Raw genomic sequence first — 18,792 nt, 5'->3', positions numbered from 1 at the left:
TAACTCGTATATTTTCAGATGAGAGCAATGTTGACATACTTAGAGGCGATAAGATACAAAATTACGTCAACATTAAGTGAAATAGACAATCGAACCGCAGTTCAACATCCCTTGGCAGCACACATACAAGTTGTAAGAGACAAGCAGGGATTACAACAGAGCATACTTAAAGTATGTAATATTTTACTTTAGATTGTAGAAACTGGGGCAATAATGAGATTTGAACCTATAAACCCCTAAGAATATGTAGAATCTGTTTTAAAGAATGTCGTACGTTTCATTTATGGCTTCTAACATGAATGTACAATAGTGCTAAACACGAATAAATACTACCATTCTTCTGACTTTTGAGTACGTAAAATTTCATATTAAATATTCACAAAAATGCTGGTAATGAGAATAATGAAATTGCAATAGTTATAATCAGCCACATAGATATACTATGCTTACTCTTAAAGTATAGTTGAGCCTTGGAAGTTTTTAAGATCAAAACATATGCTTTTATAACTATTTGGAATATGTGATTCCTCTTCTAATTTTGACGTGCTTTTCTCAGGTGCCGCCATGGCTACAAAGTGATTATCAAAACGAGGTGAACAAAAATCTCCAACCAAATTACACAGCTCTTTCAAAGAGTGTAAATGGGGGGGAGGAGAGAGAAAGAAGAGATTCGATAATGAGTCGCGCTTCTAGCAAACTAAGGATAGAACACCTGTCGTTTAGGAGGAACACGGAACATAAGAGTGCTCCTACGACACCCATAAGTTCGGAACTTCCGTCACCAACTGCCAAGCCCCCTCCCACTCCTGAAGCGCCACCGCCACCTGATAGCCCACTGGATTGGAGTGAACGCGGCGCGGGCGATGGTCTATCTAACCAACACGATAGCGATTTCGGTAAATTTTCATGTTTTGTAATAATATCCAAAAAAAAGTGTGTGTACTTATGTACACGCGTTAGAAGTTATACTTCTTTGGCGTAACAAGATAAAAATCTTTTCAAAAAATTTGTTCTTCCTGTAGAAAAAACTACACTATTATTAGAAAAAAGTATAATGTTGACTTTAGTTAACTTCAGGGTGTCGGTTTTTTGTGACGGTGCGCATTGTAAAAATTTACTCTCCCAGATTTTTCCCTAACGCGCCAAAAGAATTATAACTTCAAAAATAAATTTTACTCAGTCTCTTTCTAACTTACGTCACGCTTTGTGGCATTTGTGTAATTATATCTAAGGTCCTGGATTTAAGTCTTTAAGAATGTTAAAACGATTTAATTTTATTGTTCAAACGGTCAATGGCCACTCAAGAGTTGAGTGACCCAAGATGAGTTTATTAAGATTTTCTTTCTCTAGATCCATTTATTTTTTTGTTACAGATGAATTCTCGTCGCAGAGCGATAGTTCAACAGATTTAAATTGCTTAGACAAAAATGACGGTAATGATGTCACTCCTCAAAAGTTTATTGGAAAGTGTAGAGCACTTTATACATATGAGGCAAGGTTAAACGACGAACTTACATTAGCACCAGGTAAGAAAAAAAAGTTATAAAACTTTAAGATTTGAAAACATAATTTCAAAAATAACGACTAAAAAGACGGACAGAAAAGTATACTGAGATGTATTTATTAGTATTCTATATTCTTAAGAAATAAGAAACTACCTCTCCATAGGTAATTTTATAAATGTCACAAATGCCGGCGAGTTGTAAGTTTTTTATCCAGCTGTCACATTGATTGATGTGAGGCGCCCTCTATTGTTAGATTAGTGAGAAAAAAAATTATGTAATAGCATTGCCAGTGAATATTATGCTTCTGTTATTCTTTTGACATGCCTGCGGGTGTGACAGCTCTATAGAGATTCCGTGCTTTTTGACAAAAATATCTTTCGCAGGTGATATTATAAACATATACGAAAAACAAGACGGCGTCTGGTGGAGTGGGGATCTCAATGGTACCTTCGGCATATTTCCCTCTTCTTACGTTGAAGAAATAACTTCTTGTATATAAACGTAATGTTAGTGCTTGTTGCATTTAATACTTTTGTTATTTATATATTTCATTTGCGGAGAAACGAGAGTTTTATTTAGCTATGTACTTATGCAACATAATAATTAATTGCAGTTCTTTTAATTAAAAGTCTTACTACACGCAAGCCTGTATATGTTATTATAAATTTATATTTACAAAAATACAACATCTTACAAATGAATTATAACATTATAGTGTGGCTGATTTAAAATCCGAAAGCCAATAAGAAGCATTTACTTAATTAATTGCACAGTTATTCTTACGTGTATTCTTTATTTTAAAAACATTTTAAAATTAATGAGTCTATTCATTCTACATACTTAATCTAAGTATAGAAATAATAAATAGGCTACGCCAGACACATGTTTTTAAATTAAAATATCTGTTATCGTTTCTCTGCTTAAAACACCAGTCAAATCTTATTAATGATTGTAAATAAAAACTTGACTGCACGTGAACGCAAAGTGATAACTATGTTAATTTGTATCAATCTATAGAGGGCTTGTAAAACCCCTTCTGAAATTAATGTCACATACATTTTATTCAGAAGGACTATATGAGTACATACACATATGTAAATAAACTTATATTAATTAGATTAAAAATATTATTTAAGTAGTAGCAGATTAAGTAGTGCGTCGTAATGTAAATTAAGATTGTAATATCTTTTCATAAACCAAAGTATTTTGTGTAATAAAATGATGAATCATATAGTTATTGTTCTTATGATTGTATGAATTATTTTCAAATAAAGAAATAGACTGCGACACACATATTTATTAAAACACACTTAAAGCCCCGCTTACGTACAAGATATTGAAAGACTTGTCCTTAGCACTCTGTAACAGTTTAACAATAAAAAAGGTTCTTTGCTTTTGAGGCTTAAGCTAAGATCTTATTTTATGGGCTTAAGTAAGTTTGTTATGTTTAACAACGCCCTGGTTTGAGAAGACGCGTCTTTAAGTCTGATTTTATTTTTTTACATCAATTACAAATCATAATATTCCATGAAGAACATGAAATATTTTAACCATTAATTAAAAAGATTATAAAATCTGTTTTCCTAATTATCTACTAATACCAGTGATATCACCCTGGTACATTTGGATATAAGTTCCTGCTTTTAGTGAAAATATCCTTGATAAACTTTTGCACTTAGTTTTACTGTTTCGTTAAAAATGGATTAAGGCGTCTAGCTTTCAACCCCGAAAGCTACATGGATCAATACTTAAAGCACAAGCGCCGAAACCTACCTAATGTTGCGGTCGGGCATATATCGTGTGTCCTGGCAACACCTTGCATGTATCGAATGTCCTGCATCCAACTTAAAAGGTTATTTTTTTGCATTAAATTCGAGACAAATGCAGCCATCTATAGCGGATTAAGTTATAGTTTTTAGTTTAAATAAAAAAAAGTAATAAATCACTTACTTTAGTGTAACACAGCTCCAACGAGTCACTGGGCAGATACAACAGTATGCGTTGTGCCTTATGTTTTATCTATCTTTTTCCCAAATTTACGCGATTTAGATCTAAGACAGGCTGGTATCTATATCAAATAATAATTCAAATTAATATGAAATTCTGCCCCAGTTTGAAGCAAAATCTGTAGAAGTCAAAATTAATCACTTCCTATTTACGACAAGGTATACGAAATAAAACATCGTTCATAGTGTATTGAACGTTTACTGAATGATACATATAATACTATAAAATAACATTTAAGCTTACCATTAACCCCATATCTACACATAATGGGTGTAATTATGTTTATCTTACCACTTTATATCGTGATCAATAGACAAACTTTTAAAGTTAAAATACATAATGAAGACATAAAAGATACAATTACGTATTTTTACATGACCAAAATACGAACCCAAAAATAGAAAATGCAATTATTTGGCTACTGTCTATTATTATTAATAATAACAGGAAAACGTCCACAATTTAGAAGATTCATATGAAACAATTTTTGTAACAAACTTTGGCCGGTATCATTTTAATACTAATTTTGTCCCAATGGACCAACATACATCTAAGCGTTAAAATAAATATTCAACAACGGTGTTATAAGGGAATATGCATCTAGAAAACCTTATTAATTTAAATTTCATGAATTATCTCAATCTAATATTAATTGAACATAATTTATTCGATCTTCATCGCTGCTTCGACGACGTCAATTAATTATATATCTACTTAATTCTGATAATTACACGCGCCAGGTAGCTATGACAAAGTCTACTAAAATAAGGTTTGAATATTTTGTATTAAGTTATCCAACTTAAATGCCATTTTCAAAGGACGTGGCGCTAAGCGACCACTTGTATATTTTTTAATAAATCGAAGCATATTCCCTAACATAAAAATTAAGACCATACAGTAATGGAGTTATGAAAATTAGTTTTTTTAATACGAAGCTTAAAGTTTTAACATACTCTGACACTTAAAAGATCCATTTCTACATCATGTTTGTTATTACAAATATAAATTACATTTATCGTCAAAATCGTCAGCTAGGAGACAATGGACCAGTGTCCAGCATCCTTAGCACGAATTATATACAATCTAATTATAAGTAGCAGAAAAATAATCATACATTTTTGTATGAAAAGTTCATAAGTGCTTCGTGGGTATGCTTTTAAAAAATTGTAAGCTCTACACGAAGAAAATATTCTTATAGTAATAGCCATGGGAAGTAGAATACAAGGAAGTATCATGTATGTACTACGGAAACAGGAAATAATGTAAATAAATATAGAAAATATTACAAATACCTGTCGATATTATTTACCGACGAAACTTTTAAACACTTACTTTTAAATCTTTACTGTTTTTAATTAATTGAATTGACGGACAGTTATCTAAGTACGTACGTAATTCAAAAAGGTTTCCGTCGATATGTGAAGCTTCGGTAAAATATATGAAAAATACACTAACGAACGAGCACGCACACGCGCTTGGTTATCTAAATAAATCATGACATCAAACATTATGCAACAACAACACATAGGTACAAGTTAAATTGACAACCCTCTTTTAAATCGGCTATATAAAGAATGTAAAAACCGTATATAAAGTAACCGTAATGGTAAATTAAAGTCTCGACTGCTATTGACACACCGCGCGCCCGAACAATACCACCATAATTTTGAAAAATATATAATAACCTTATCGACTATTATTACGTAAATTGAAACTCGTATCCTTTAATAATCCAAATATCAATCTTCATTACATACAAATCTCCTGAAGGCTTGCCATTTTAAATGCTATAATTTTATGAACGTTGGATCGCACTCACTAAATTCTGACCTTCCTACACACCCAAAAGTCCAAACTCCATAAAATAGACCTTTATTCCTAATTTATATAAAAATATGCATTAAGTCTAAACAATTCGCTTTCACTACTCCAAATTATTTGTAACATTTTAACATCTATTCTTTCCGTAATTAAGAAATTATTAAAATGATATAGTTCTACATGTCCATTATTTACTATGCTAATGGATCAGTAAATCAAGCTGAAAATGATATGTTTAAGCCAAATTTAAGAATTATCGCTTTATATATTCACTCTATATCGTATCTTTTTGTTGTAACCTTTTCAGCTTGGCATACTGATTGATGTTGTATTATATTTAAGTTTAATATATTAATCGGGAACTAGTCATTGTTATTGAACAATCATTGGTTAAATAAAGTGGATACTAGTTATTAACTACAATAGGCTGTATCCTTAGTACTAATAATATATATATGTAGACAAATTGATATATATATTGTATTAACGACTTAAGCAGCTGTGTATTTAAATCTAAAAGGTTACCCATGAAGTACATAATAGTAATACTATTTATTGACAATTGAAAAACACTGTATCGAATATTTGTATAACCTGTGCTAAGAATACAGATATATAAAATCATTATCTTTTCTGTAATCATTATTACATGAATCGTAAATCAATATTAATGGTGAAGTACCAGCTAAACACAAAACAGCTGTTTAAAATACATATATATATATATATATATATATTTAAACCAATTTTATCATTTTAAATATGAGCTTCAACGACTGAACTAGTTTAGCCGGTCTAGTCGCATTAATGACGTTCGTAACGTAATTGCTTGAAACTGGGATTCCTTCTACAGTACCTATGCATCGTCTACATATTAAATAGAATACACAAGTTCTACATAAAGCGACATTAATATTATTTAAATACATGTATATGATGAAGCAATTGCATGCTACATCATTATCGTTCGAAGTGAATTACATCACTGTGCACTGGTGAATGCCAATAATAACTAATATATACAAAAAGGACATAGACAGCCGCAGAGTTGTCCTTAGACTCTAATGGTCGATTATAGTCTGTCAACGGTGCATCTTAGTTAACAAATTATTGAATGTTATGGAAGTGTAGAACCTTTTTAGATTACGCCCTTCGTTAGCTAAAGGTTTTACCATAAGCGTAAATAAATGTTCATCTGGCGAGTTTTTACCATTAACTCTAGGGATGACTCTGGAGGCTGCAAGTCCTACAATATATTACAACACAAATCTACACTAATTTAAATTACATTCAATCAAGTCAATTTGGTCAATGCCCGGTTGGCAAAATAGTAAAAATCAATACAAATTTCAGACGTCTATTGAAAAAACGACGGTTTCTCTATCACGGAAAGAGTTTTAAGATTATAATAATTACCTTGGCAGTGACTATAATCTTATATCTATAATCTAGATCTAAATTTACTGAATTAACAACTGTATAAGTAATAAAACCAGAAATTTTGAACAACTATTATAAAAAAAGTATTCGAGAATAAGTAAAAAAATGGCTTAATATATCGGAACACAATTTATTTTGTATGAATAGATGCGTTGTAACCTAACGGTACGAAGGATAACGTAACGAAATAAAACGAAAAAATAAAATATACATATATTAAATTTGCAAAAACAAATACAAATAAAAATGTATAACATAAAATAAAATCATCTATTTTAAATAAACATGTGTGAATGTGCATAAAAATTTAATATACATAGAACCAAGGCCAATGAAAATAAAAATATGCTAATTACCAACAAAAAAGCTTCATGATCGCTGAGATGTAGTGTAGTCCACATATGCCGGAAAGCCGAAGTGAACATTGTAGAAAATGTGATACATGTGACTGCATGGCCCGGCCCTACTACGCGATTAGAACAAATTTACCCGACAAACGTCGTGTAAACACGTCTTAAAATAAAAATTCAATCAAAAATATCATCAAAAATCTGTTTAACTGTTTAGGAATTACACGCACAAAAAGTATATATATATATATATATATTTCTTTTCTTTTCTTTTTTCTTTTTTCTTTAAATAAAAAAATATAAGTCAACGCTTTAAATGTTAATAAAATGTTTTAATGTAAAACTAAAACAGATAATGGGACTACCCTACAATCAAAGCGCTCATGAAATGTGCCAATATAACAGAAAATAAATACAAATTTAGTACTTATTAATTACAGGACATCGTCTTAAACCCGATTTTGTTTTCATTTACTCAAAAAACCGATTAAATTACTTATTTTTGAACACTATCGACATTTTGATTTGATTTGGCATGCCCCTTACTTGGGCAAAGTTTACTGTTAACGCCTTATCTCTTGCTACTTGATAAAGATCCTAGAATCTTCATACATTTTGTAAAAAAACTGACTATTGAAAAGAGTGAGTGCCAGTTCTTCTCGTCCGTTCTACGGCTTTGAGTAAGAGAACTGGGAGTAAATGTAATTTCAGAATAACTTTTCTTATTTCGTTTATAAACGTACATACATAAGTTACCTACATTAATAAATTATATTTTTTAGACAGATTAATTGTTAAGAATTAAATTCAAAAACAAATTCTTCGAAACACCATGAATCATAAACAAAATAAGTTATATTTGAATAAATTTTATACACATTAACGATTATGAGAAATATAATTGTCTGAATAGATAAAGTATTATGTTGCTTAGATTTAATAAATCAGTAGGACTAGATATTGAGCGATTATATGGAACTGGGTGAACATAGACAAAATCTACTAATCTATGCTTAACATACGAATTATTATGCATTATATTACACCTTAATTTTACCGACTCTCCATTGATATACACTAGGGCCATACATAACAATATATTCGTGTATAAAGGAATGTTTAAGAAGCGTTTATATTCAACTGTAATAAGCGAAAATAGTAAATATTCTTAAATTAAAACAATTGTGCTCTTAGCCCAATAATAACTAAAATAAACTTTGGCAAAAAATAAATATATCACTAAGAAACTAGTGATTCTCTCAGTTTGAGCAGCGTACGTAACATTGTAATAAAATATGCTTACCATCGAAAATATTCTGGAATCCATAACTATTATAAATCCGATATTTCCACTTAGAAAAAATATGGAAACCAGCAAACCTTTGAGTTACGCTAAACATGAAAAATAGAGCGTTCTCTTACATTACGTAACATTTTATTGTTAGTATTACACTATACCCTTCACAAGGTCGTCAATCACAATCACATTGTGCTACTTTTAATAAAAAAAATACCTAAATAGAAAATGAGGCAAGAAATTCGTATTCTTTCACATAATGCTCTTACAATTGGGTAACTTTGATGGTATGTAAATTGCTAATTGTAGGGCAATGTTTAAATTTTTTTTACTATAGCCAAAGTATTAATTTTTCTTCCAATTTTATTAGCAGTGACGACTTTAATCAGCGTTACCCATCGTGAACTTAAACTGCAAATACGAGCTAGGCTCAATCAAATCCACAATCACAACACCAGAAAAAATGTATGGTTACATATTTCAAAAATTACAACACATACTCCATAACCATATTTAACAAAGCTTCTGACGAAAGGGATAAGATTTGGACGCACTAAATACTCCTTTATTAACAAAAGCGTAGAAGCGGGACTCGCGTGACGACAGGCCCCCATTCGTCTATGAATACTAGTAATAGTGGATAAGTGGCTACGCCAGTCCTCTCGCGAGTTTTCTTAACGATATATGTGAATAAATTAGGTTCCCGCACCACAAGCGACGGGTAAATTAACACAAACTAAAAAATACTACTGTATGTCAAAAATATCAAGTGTCTTTTGAATTTCGACATATGGAAGTCATAATTTGACTCGTGATTCTTACCTACGTCTTCCGAATCATTTCAAACCTAAATACTGTACTTTTTTGATAAATTGAAATGATTTAGAATGCAAATGTGCGAATTTTATGCTTTAACAAACTGATTCTTCATTCATCATAAATTCCAAGTGAATTCCAAGTTCATATATACATAATAAAAAATGCAATATAGGCAATAAATTATCAAAAAAATTATCTGTAAAAATACAGTTATGAATGAGAAAACATTGCATATTTTTAATGCCAAAATCATTATTTATATTTCGTTATACTATTGGCAGTGTTAAACAAATATTGTATTGTACTCTTTGTTCTAACAATAAAAATGTCAAACTGTTGTGAACTGTTGTTTAGAGTCGTAAAAGATTATTTAGGCGGTCGAAAAGTTAGCATAGCTTGGCGAATAAAACCTTTAGTAATGAATCTTCTATTTACACGATAGTCGACTATTATGATATGAATAATCTAGTGAAGTCTGAGAAATGAAACTAATATAATTATTTTCCGTGCGTCATTAAAATTAATCACAAAACAATTTTTTTCATACTAAGTGTCAAGTCAAACTATAATGACGTAAAAATATAGTCAACAAACAAAAATGGTTATTACGACGGTTCGATTTCCACACAGATTTAAATCTGTTACAACTGTTAACAAAAATTTAAAAATAATTTATCCGCACTTAAATTGTTGTCGCGAAATTATATAAAGAAATTAGTAAAAAATTAATATTGTAAAAATAAAATTGAGGCCTAAATAAATTAAAAACCTAATATATACATTATCACATTACTTACAATAATAAATTCATATAGGAGAATTCTAATAACATATATACGTTTGAAATTCACAAGATAATACTGGAATAAGATAAATACATTCCTATGGAGATCGTCTGTGAGTTACCTAAAAGAAATAAAATAAATTAACATAATATATGAAATATACAGCCATAGGAAGCACTTACAAAGTGTACATAAATCTCAAGATCGATCTCTTTGTCCCTTGATCAGCCTTGTGATTCTGTAACTCACTTTTCGAACTCACACAGCGGTTTTCACAGCGGCGGTCGCGCTCAAATCAGTCGTAAAGCAGTAATTTTACGATTTGCAATCTGATAAACAATAAACTACAAGCTCCCTCTTATCAGAATGTCAAATCATAAAATGACTGCTTCACGACTGATTTGAGCGCGACCGCTGCTGCAAAAACCGCTGTGTGAGTTCGAAAAGTGAGTTACAGAATCGCAGGGCTGGTTTGAATTGAAAAATGTTCGTGCCGTGCTATAGCCCATTTACCAATGCAAATTAAAGGCCGGCAACGTACTTGCGAACCGGATTTAGGTGTCCATGGCCAGATTTAGAACAAATTAGCTTTCTGACCTTGCGAGAATGGGAAGACAAAATTCACAATCGTCTAAGTAATTGTCGTAATAATAGATCACAAAAGTACCTAGTATATGTTTCCGCGCTTAATACTTACCAAATCTAGTGCGCCGCTCGAATCTGTTCAAGATCGTCGTCAGAATCAGTGGGCGGGGCTTGTTCCGAGCCAGCCAATACTGTAAGGTGTGTAGAATCACTTTGCAGCGTACTACATTCGCCACCACCGCTACCCGTCCAAATACCACATTGAGCCTTCTTTTGCAATGCTTGTACGTATGACTGAAAGACAAATAGTCCAAAACTATAACCAGCAAGTCTTCAAATTTGGACTTGTAAGGTCTACCAGCTTAGACTTGACTTAGACTTATTAGTGACGCCCTTTAGATATGTCACATTTTGTGTGTGCTAGACATAAGGACATAAGTCCCCGGATAACCTCGCTAGCTTCATAGTTTTCTCGACTCTTCGCCCGAAAGCGGCCTATTTGTGAAGCATATTATACGATATTTATGTGCATACATAGAGAGGATTAATGAATAGCAAACGGTTTTCTGTGGATCTCGTGAAGGTGGCTTAATTACATAATAGTTTTATAATATATTAAGTTGATAAATGGCAATGTATGGCCATGGTTTTAAATAAATAAATAGTAAATATGTAAACCAAATAATAGGTAAATTAAATTTAAATTTAAGTTATTCACGAATAGCTTTAATGATAGTTCTTGGTCTCTATTTAAATAGTTAAATTTGTAATAATAAGAGCAAAGCATCTTCTTTCCATTATTATATTCTCGTCACTACAATGGGGCGTGGGGCATAAATATCCTGTCTCAATTATTGAATTAACGAGTGATTAGATTAGAGTGCGCCTGATATTTATGATGCTTGCGTCACAATGTTCCCCCTGCCCATACAAACCTGACGATAGGATTAAGATTCGCAACCAGCTTCATATAACGATCGGTATTTTATAACTAAAATCTTTACCTGTGAAATGACATCGCCGTGTGCAGTCCGCACCTGATAGAGGTAACGATATTTGCGCTGTTTCATCTCTGCGCGTTGTTCGCGTGTGACTGGTCTAGCGGGCTGTGCCTTGAGAAGACGCTTTTGTGCGCTTATGCCTGTAAATATATAAATTACATACTTATAAATAGTAAAAATAACTTACATTAAACCAATAATATTGCAAAACAAATTGCATTATGGCATACGCTAAAACATTGTGTCTTCTACATAAACAAAATTCAAGTTATTAACAATTCTCTTCCTTTCTCTTTTAAGTACGTATTCTAGAACGTCAATCAAAATTAAAGTCTGAGCTTCAAGAGCTGTCAAACCATTTATTCTATATGAAGTTTGACATACTTGACAACGCTAAAGACAACATTGTGACTTGATATACGAATTAGGATATAGACCCTAAACTCACTCGAGAGATAGAACTCTACTGTCACCAAAATTTACCGACACAATAACATTTTGAATGCGTCGTGCATTCAAAATAAAAATAAAATCAAGTATTGTATGTACTCAATTCAGATTAACAATGAATAATTTATTTTGAGATATAAAGTATGTTTATGAAACAAACAGCCGTGGAGTGCCGGCTAATAATAGCACAACCCCGTCTCTACCCGTGCATGTCATAGAAAGCGACTAAGTTTCATTTTTTTTTCAACATACACTGTACTAGCGAGTATTACCAACATACCTCACCAATATGAACAGTACAACGAAGTAGTTCCCCCAGTTCCCGTCAGCTCTGATAGTCCTGGCTACGGTCTAAGAAAACTTTGCAGAAACTCTCAACTAAGACGGAGGGTCTTATTATTTCTCTAGGTAGTAGATGAAAACGTTTACCTAGGCCATTATATACAATTAGGCAGATACAACTTTGAGAAGGGGTAAATTAAAGTGTATTTTCAGCGACAGCTCCATCAATGCTTAAAGTCAAAAGTATTAGAACAGTGCGTCCTAACAATGATGACTTACGGCTCTGAGATTTGGTCTTACTTCAAGCCTGGTACACAAGCTCTGCATCGCTTAACAAGCTATGGAGATGGCTATGCTCATTGTTTCTCTACGTGATCGAATTAGAAATGAAGAGATCCCTATATGTATTAAATTCACTGGCATAGCAAAAAGGGCGTATAATAATGGCAATGGGCCGAGGATATTTCCCGAAGAACGTATGGTGAAAAATAGGCCTGGAATAGCGGCCAAGGACCGTTCAGCGAAGCGTTGGAAGGCCTCCCACTTGGTGTACAGATGAGGTGGTGAGATTGTGTGGTTGGCTTGGGTGCAGAGCGCAAGGGAACCGGTCGTACTGGTAGATCAGGGGAGAGGCCTATGTGCAGCAGTGGACGTTAAGATGCAAACAAAGAGACAAGTCAAACGGGATAAAGTCTCACCGTTACCAGTCTAATAGTGAGGGGATGGCACCTAAAACTTTTAGTGAGTACAGCGACTGAGAACCATTCAACATCCGTTGAAGTAATTGCGGTATGCGGCAATCTCTAATTAAAAAAGTAATTCACAAGGTCCCTTTTTTATTACAAAATCGATAAGCAAGAAAGTTGGTATATATTATTACTTAAATAAAATAGCTGATACTTGTGAAATATAAACTTTTGGTAAATATTTCAATTTCAACTTTCGTAAAGATCTGCATACGAAATGCAACGGTGGCAACTGCTCGCGGTGACAGTTAACGTTAGAACAAGTCCGACGCTTTTAAAGATGATACAAAAGTAAAAAACTCATCTTTATAAATAAATAAAATATATATGTATATATATTTTGATCATAAAATTCTTTAATAGGCTTTTAGACAAACTTTGATAAATATAATTCAGCATGCTTAAAGATCATCGGTCGAGGCAGAATATGAAATTCCACCCATAACACCTCGACGTCTGTCGTTCCACAAGATAGCCTCAAGTCCTTCAAGAAAAGAACGTACCGATTCGTAAAAGGCCGGCAATACACTCGCGATCCCTGTGGCTTTGAGAGTATCAGGTGAGATTCCTGCCCGTTTGCCCCGTTCTATAAAAAAAAATACTCACTCTGTTCGTGATATATTCCGGTGCCTGTGAGAGCATATTGTGCAGTGAAACCGACAATGGCGACGGTCGGCCAAGCAGCTAAAGTGAACCACGATATTGTACAAGGGGGTGGCACAATTGGCTCCAGCTTTGCACGCTCCCACAGCTGGGAAAAATATTTTTATTTTTAATCAAAGGTCAATGACTACATAGACTTCGGTAGTCGTTTCTAATTTAAGTATGTATGTATGTATGTAAAAAAAATTGATAATACATATGTATGTATTATCAATTTTTTTTATAAAAAAACTTAATTTTGGGACAAAAAATCATCAACATGTGAACGTTACCGTAACTTAACCAAAGTACGTCACTTAATCAGTCATCAACATTAATATGAAGAATGTTGAAAGAGTTTTTTAACTTTACAGTATATAGTGAAGTACATGATCAAAACCAGCAAAAACAATTATTTAATTTATTTATTAGATTAACTCTTGAATATTGCATTTGTACTTCAAGCGTAACAATAACTTCCTAATAAAACAAGAATTTTCCCTCACCTCACTGTAAAATACATATTTCTTTAGAGTTAATAATAACTTTATTATATATATTATAAATAAAAAACACTTACCCATTTAAGCATAACCATTCTTTCAACAAAATAATCTAGAGATGTAGCGATGACAGCGCCGCCATACACACTAGTACCGAAGATTGTCAAAACTGAAATATTTTATTTGTACTTTCAATAATTGAAAAATATGTAAACATATTTTTGTAAGTTTTCAGAATATAATATTTTTATTTTTTAAGTTTCTACAGCAATCTCCTTAAGCAGATCGGAATTAGTTCAGTAACATAGATTTAAAATCTCTTTCTCCATGTATATTTTTAATGTTTAACAACGGTAACGATAATGTAAATCATTATCTTAGTGTTTAGAAGAGTGCTTTAGTACAACTTGAAAGGCAAGTTCTTTAGCGTAGCGTTTACTAAAGCAAGTAGCGTTTACATGTTTCAACTAAAGTACTATCCTAAAGCACTCTCCTAAACACTAAGATAATGTAAATCGGCCTTAAGAGATATAACAAAAATAAAATAAAACGAAGAATTTGAAATTGGAAGTTTATTTTCACCGTGTATTTTATTATTTGAGATATTATAAAGGAATTCTTTATAGTTATCCTTTATAAAAACTTGGGCATCTCATCAACAAATTTCTTATCTATTTTGCAACAATGACGTCAATAAGTTTTGCATGTTTTGAAAATAACATTTCTCAACATTAAAGTTCTTAAGAAATTTCTTGGTATTAGTCATACATGAATCACCTTACGATTTAGGTAAAATCCATCGTATTTAAGGAAAACCAATTAAAATATAAATATGATTCAGCCTATTTTAACAAGTAATCGCTTAAATAAACTCACCTTTCTTCCAGTACAAGTTGATAACGGCGAAAAATATTCCGGACAAAAGTAATGAGACGACACATAGCCAATACTGTAACAAATCATTGTTATTAGTATTTTGCATTAATATTAATCAATACAATACAGCCTGCAGCATTTAGAATAAGAATATGACAAAAGCCTTATTACTATGTCCAAAATAAGAATGGTGGAGTCATCGATTTTTACTTTTTTTTAGAAATTCGTTATATTAAAATCGCTTGCACGCAGATCGCAAAAGCAATGTCAAAAAATTAACGACGTTTAGACAATACATACAAGTTCTATTAACTTGTATTTAACGATAATTAAATAACTCTTCCGATTATACAGATGCTTCTATGATTCGCTTAGCACTAAAAGTATTAATTATTTAACGACTATATACTATATATACAATTTTCATGTCTAGCAAAAGCATAGCTGATTTTGTTATTGTTTGTTCACTAGTTTTTAGAGGTATTTCTTTAAAATTAGTTAAGTTTTCTTTTATATTCAACGAGAAACTCCTAACTCTAGCAAATAAATAAACAAAAATAAAAAATTTCGCAAGCAAATAATATATTAGATAAAAATAAAGTTAATCAACTATAGTTATCGAGAAATTCAATATAACTTTACGCTGAATACAGTTGGAATTGACTTCGTGGAAATTTGATTGAAGTTTCCACTTTGAATTCCAATAAGCTTTTCTAGAAAGTACACAAGCAATTACATTAACGTAGGTTGTTCAAAGTATTTTGTATGAATTCATTTTGTACAGTATTGGATTTCGCTTAATTGCCAACAATACTGCGAACTAATATTGACATAATATCTTGTTCTACTATAGAAAAAATGCATCTGTTCAATACAAAATTTAGAGCACAATCCCTCGAAATTCAAAATGAGACAATAAAAAATAATTTACATAATAACTCTGGCGTTAGATGACAACAAATTAAGCAATTTCGCATAATGCCTTCTTATTAACCATCTTCAAGAAACCGAAAGATATTCGATTTGTTATTTTTTTTAATTTGTTTAAATAGGTCCTGAGTTCAAAATTGTATTTGCAAAAAATAATACACATATATTTTGGTTAGCGAAGGTCTACACAAATTTCCGATTACTAATAAAAATAATCAATAAAACGGAACTGACTGTATGCAATATACATAGGAAATTCAGTATACAGATTTATGAATTATAGCTACACTTCTATATGATTCAAAATATTATTTATTACCTTGTAGTAAGAGAGTATTTAAATAATGTTGGTATAAAAAAGACACGCTAGAATAATAATATAATAGATACGTAAAATTATTATCTAACACAACATAAACAATCTTAAGATTATTTGATATAAGATATCAAACTGCAATCCTATATCTGTAATGCTTGATGCATGTATCAGTGCAATTGAACACGTTATATTGTTACAGCTACGCTTCAATTGCTTCTATTCAATAGCTGAAACGATCAATCTTGTACTTGGCGATATATATATAAGGAAGATTATTCAATATATACATCGTTATTTGGAAGCCAACTCACTTAAACGCCCTGCGCCAGCCAAATTAATATAATCACATAAGTCGACGCAAACAGAACAATTTTGCAATTATCGAATAATAATTTTCCTATATAGGCAGGCAAGTGATCAGAGATTTGTGCCTTTATATCCTAAAGATCCACATAGGTGGTAAATAATACATAGCAGTGACATTATTTTCATCTATCCTAACTAATTATTTTTTGTGACAATACTGTTTTTGTGTTCCATGGCCACTAAATGACTGTTTCAGCTTTATAGCTAGGACTTTTTATAAATAGTTACTATGAAAGATGGACAAGCTATATTAAAAATTACAGCTATAAATTGATTTACAACTTATAGGTGTGATTTTTAATTTTAACAGAAATTAACAGTTACAGAATACCTTAAACTTTTATTGTTATTGTTACTATAAGTTCCATAGCCAACACCATTATTAATGAAGTTGAAATATTTTACTATTTAAGAATCTCACCGTATTGAGTCTGCTGTCCAGAAAATGATCATATACAGCAAGACCAGCAATAGCAATCAATAATCCTGTATGGAATCCAGTCATAAACAGCCCAACATACTGAATAAGCATTGTTATCAGTCCAAAAAGTAGTCCAGCACATAGTGCAACACCTGCACAACAATTAAATCTTTTATTACATTTCCAAAAAGTACTTCAGAAGATGAGTGCTATAATAAGTTAGTTGGTCAAAGATTGACTGATAAAATATTTAAATTTAATCAAATAGTTATTACTCACCAACATTTCCATATGGCGGCATCAAGTATTCTTGTAAACATATAAGATACACAATGGCAGAACCAAATGTAAACCCCGTTAAGAACATGCTTGCTTTAAAACATCGATATCCTAAAAGGCACATTAAAATAAAGAAACACAATAGATATGTAGGGAAAGTTAGAATATATTTAAAGAAACTAAACTTACCAAAAAGGGAGTATACTATTCCAAAAACAATATACATAGCACATATGATGCTTACAACTGGATCATAATTAGTATTTATGTTGGTGCAGAATGAACCTTCTATGTGTGGGCCGTTGAATGTGTAGGTTGTATTAGGCGGCCCTTTTGTTACTTGTGGTACCAATTGCCCAACTGAAGACATCTTTCAACTTTGTCCAAGTAGACACAAAACTCGGCTTTATTTCTATAAAAGATTATTTGAATCATTGATATACATAGAAACTTGAGTTCACTTTATTATGTTATACAATATAGTATAATAATATATTGTCTGTAAAAATATAAACAAAAGTATGAAATTTCATTTAATTTACTTATGTGTTATGTTTAAAAATTAAAGTAAACATTGTTACGTAAAATTATTTGTTGTATACACAACAATAAAAATATTTATATGAATTAGTACATACATTACTCTACTAAAATTGTATAAATCGTAATTGTACGGAAGATGTAATTATTTTGCAAAAATAAGTACAACATTTGATTCTGATTTTAGATTTGGGAATAAAACTGTGTAGATAGTACTCACCATCATTGCACGTCTGTTCTTTGCTTTTTCATCGTCAAGTGAAGTACTCTGATGCATCCACTGCAAAAAATTATTATTACTTTGAAAATATACTCTGCACAATCACTAATATCATTACACAATAATATACACAATAATTCACAATGTAAGTAGTTTTTTGTAATATACTTCTAGTTTTTGTAATGCACAATATACTTTTACAGTGATCTTGCAAGGAAAATTACCTCTGTTTGTTTTTCTATTTTCTACTTTTGTAACAAAGATTTCTATTTTCCACGGGGTGACAGACAGGAGTGAGGAGCGAAAACTGAGGAATGACTATAGACAAAAGACACGAGTGAGAAATCTCTAACATTCGGCTAGAAAACTGTGAGTCAATGGCACAGTGACAGTACGTTACTCAAATATTATAATATTATATATATATATATATATATTGTAGAAACGGGCCAGTGACTTCGAGGAACAGGATTCAGTATAACTGATGAGTGAATTGGTCATTGGAGCATTAATGTTAGCGGGATTGACCGAAAAATATGCGCCTATGATAATGGCCATTGAGTATTCCGAAATTGAGGTTAGTACAGATTTGTAAAAACTAAATTGAT

General features: G+C 31.6%; 2 protein-coding genes across 3 annotated transcripts in view; one reads left to right on the top strand and one right to left on the bottom strand.

Annotated features, from left to right (window-relative positions):
• The window catches only part of LOC125062435 (nostrin), a 41,899-nt gene extending 39,107 nt beyond the window's left edge, over positions 1-2,792 (top strand). For both annotated transcript variants that reach the window (XM_047668368.1, XM_047668367.1), the window contains exons 11-14: positions 19-171; positions 557-896; positions 1,374-1,526; positions 1,889-2,792. In XM_047668368.1, the coding sequence (XP_047524324.1) occupies positions 19-171; positions 557-896; positions 1,374-1,526; positions 1,889-2,004 (762 nt within the window). In that variant the 3' untranslated portion in view covers positions 2,005-2,792. The remainder of the gene's footprint in view (positions 1-18; positions 172-556; positions 897-1,373; positions 1,527-1,888) is intronic.
• Positions 2,793-3,690: 898 nt separating this feature from the next.
• LOC125062437 (transmembrane protein 198) lies at positions 3,691-18,549 on the bottom strand. The gene is made up of 11 exons (XM_047668370.1): positions 18,409-18,549; positions 18,185-18,244; positions 17,614-17,836; positions 17,425-17,535; positions 17,146-17,297; positions 15,110-15,182; positions 14,311-14,402; positions 13,695-13,839; positions 11,614-11,750; positions 10,722-10,903; positions 3,691-10,145 (listed from the first exon to the last, which is right to left on the bottom strand). The coding sequence occupies exons 3-10, from the start codon at positions 17,792-17,794 to the stop codon at positions 10,727-10,729; spliced, it is 1,068 nt and encodes a 355-aa protein (XP_047524326.1). The 5' UTR covers positions 17,795-17,836; positions 18,185-18,244; positions 18,409-18,549; the 3' UTR covers positions 3,691-10,145; positions 10,722-10,726.
• Positions 18,550-18,792: the final 243 nt, after the last annotated feature.

Source organism: Pieris napi, chromosome Z (genome assembly GCF_905475465.1).
Source record: "Pieris napi chromosome Z, ilPieNapi1.2, whole genome shotgun sequence".
NCBI lineage: Eukaryota > Metazoa > Arthropoda > Insecta > Lepidoptera > Pieridae > Pieris > Pieris napi.
Note: the sequence above shows the minus strand (reverse complement) of the source record. Positions and strands in the feature narration are given on the sequence as shown.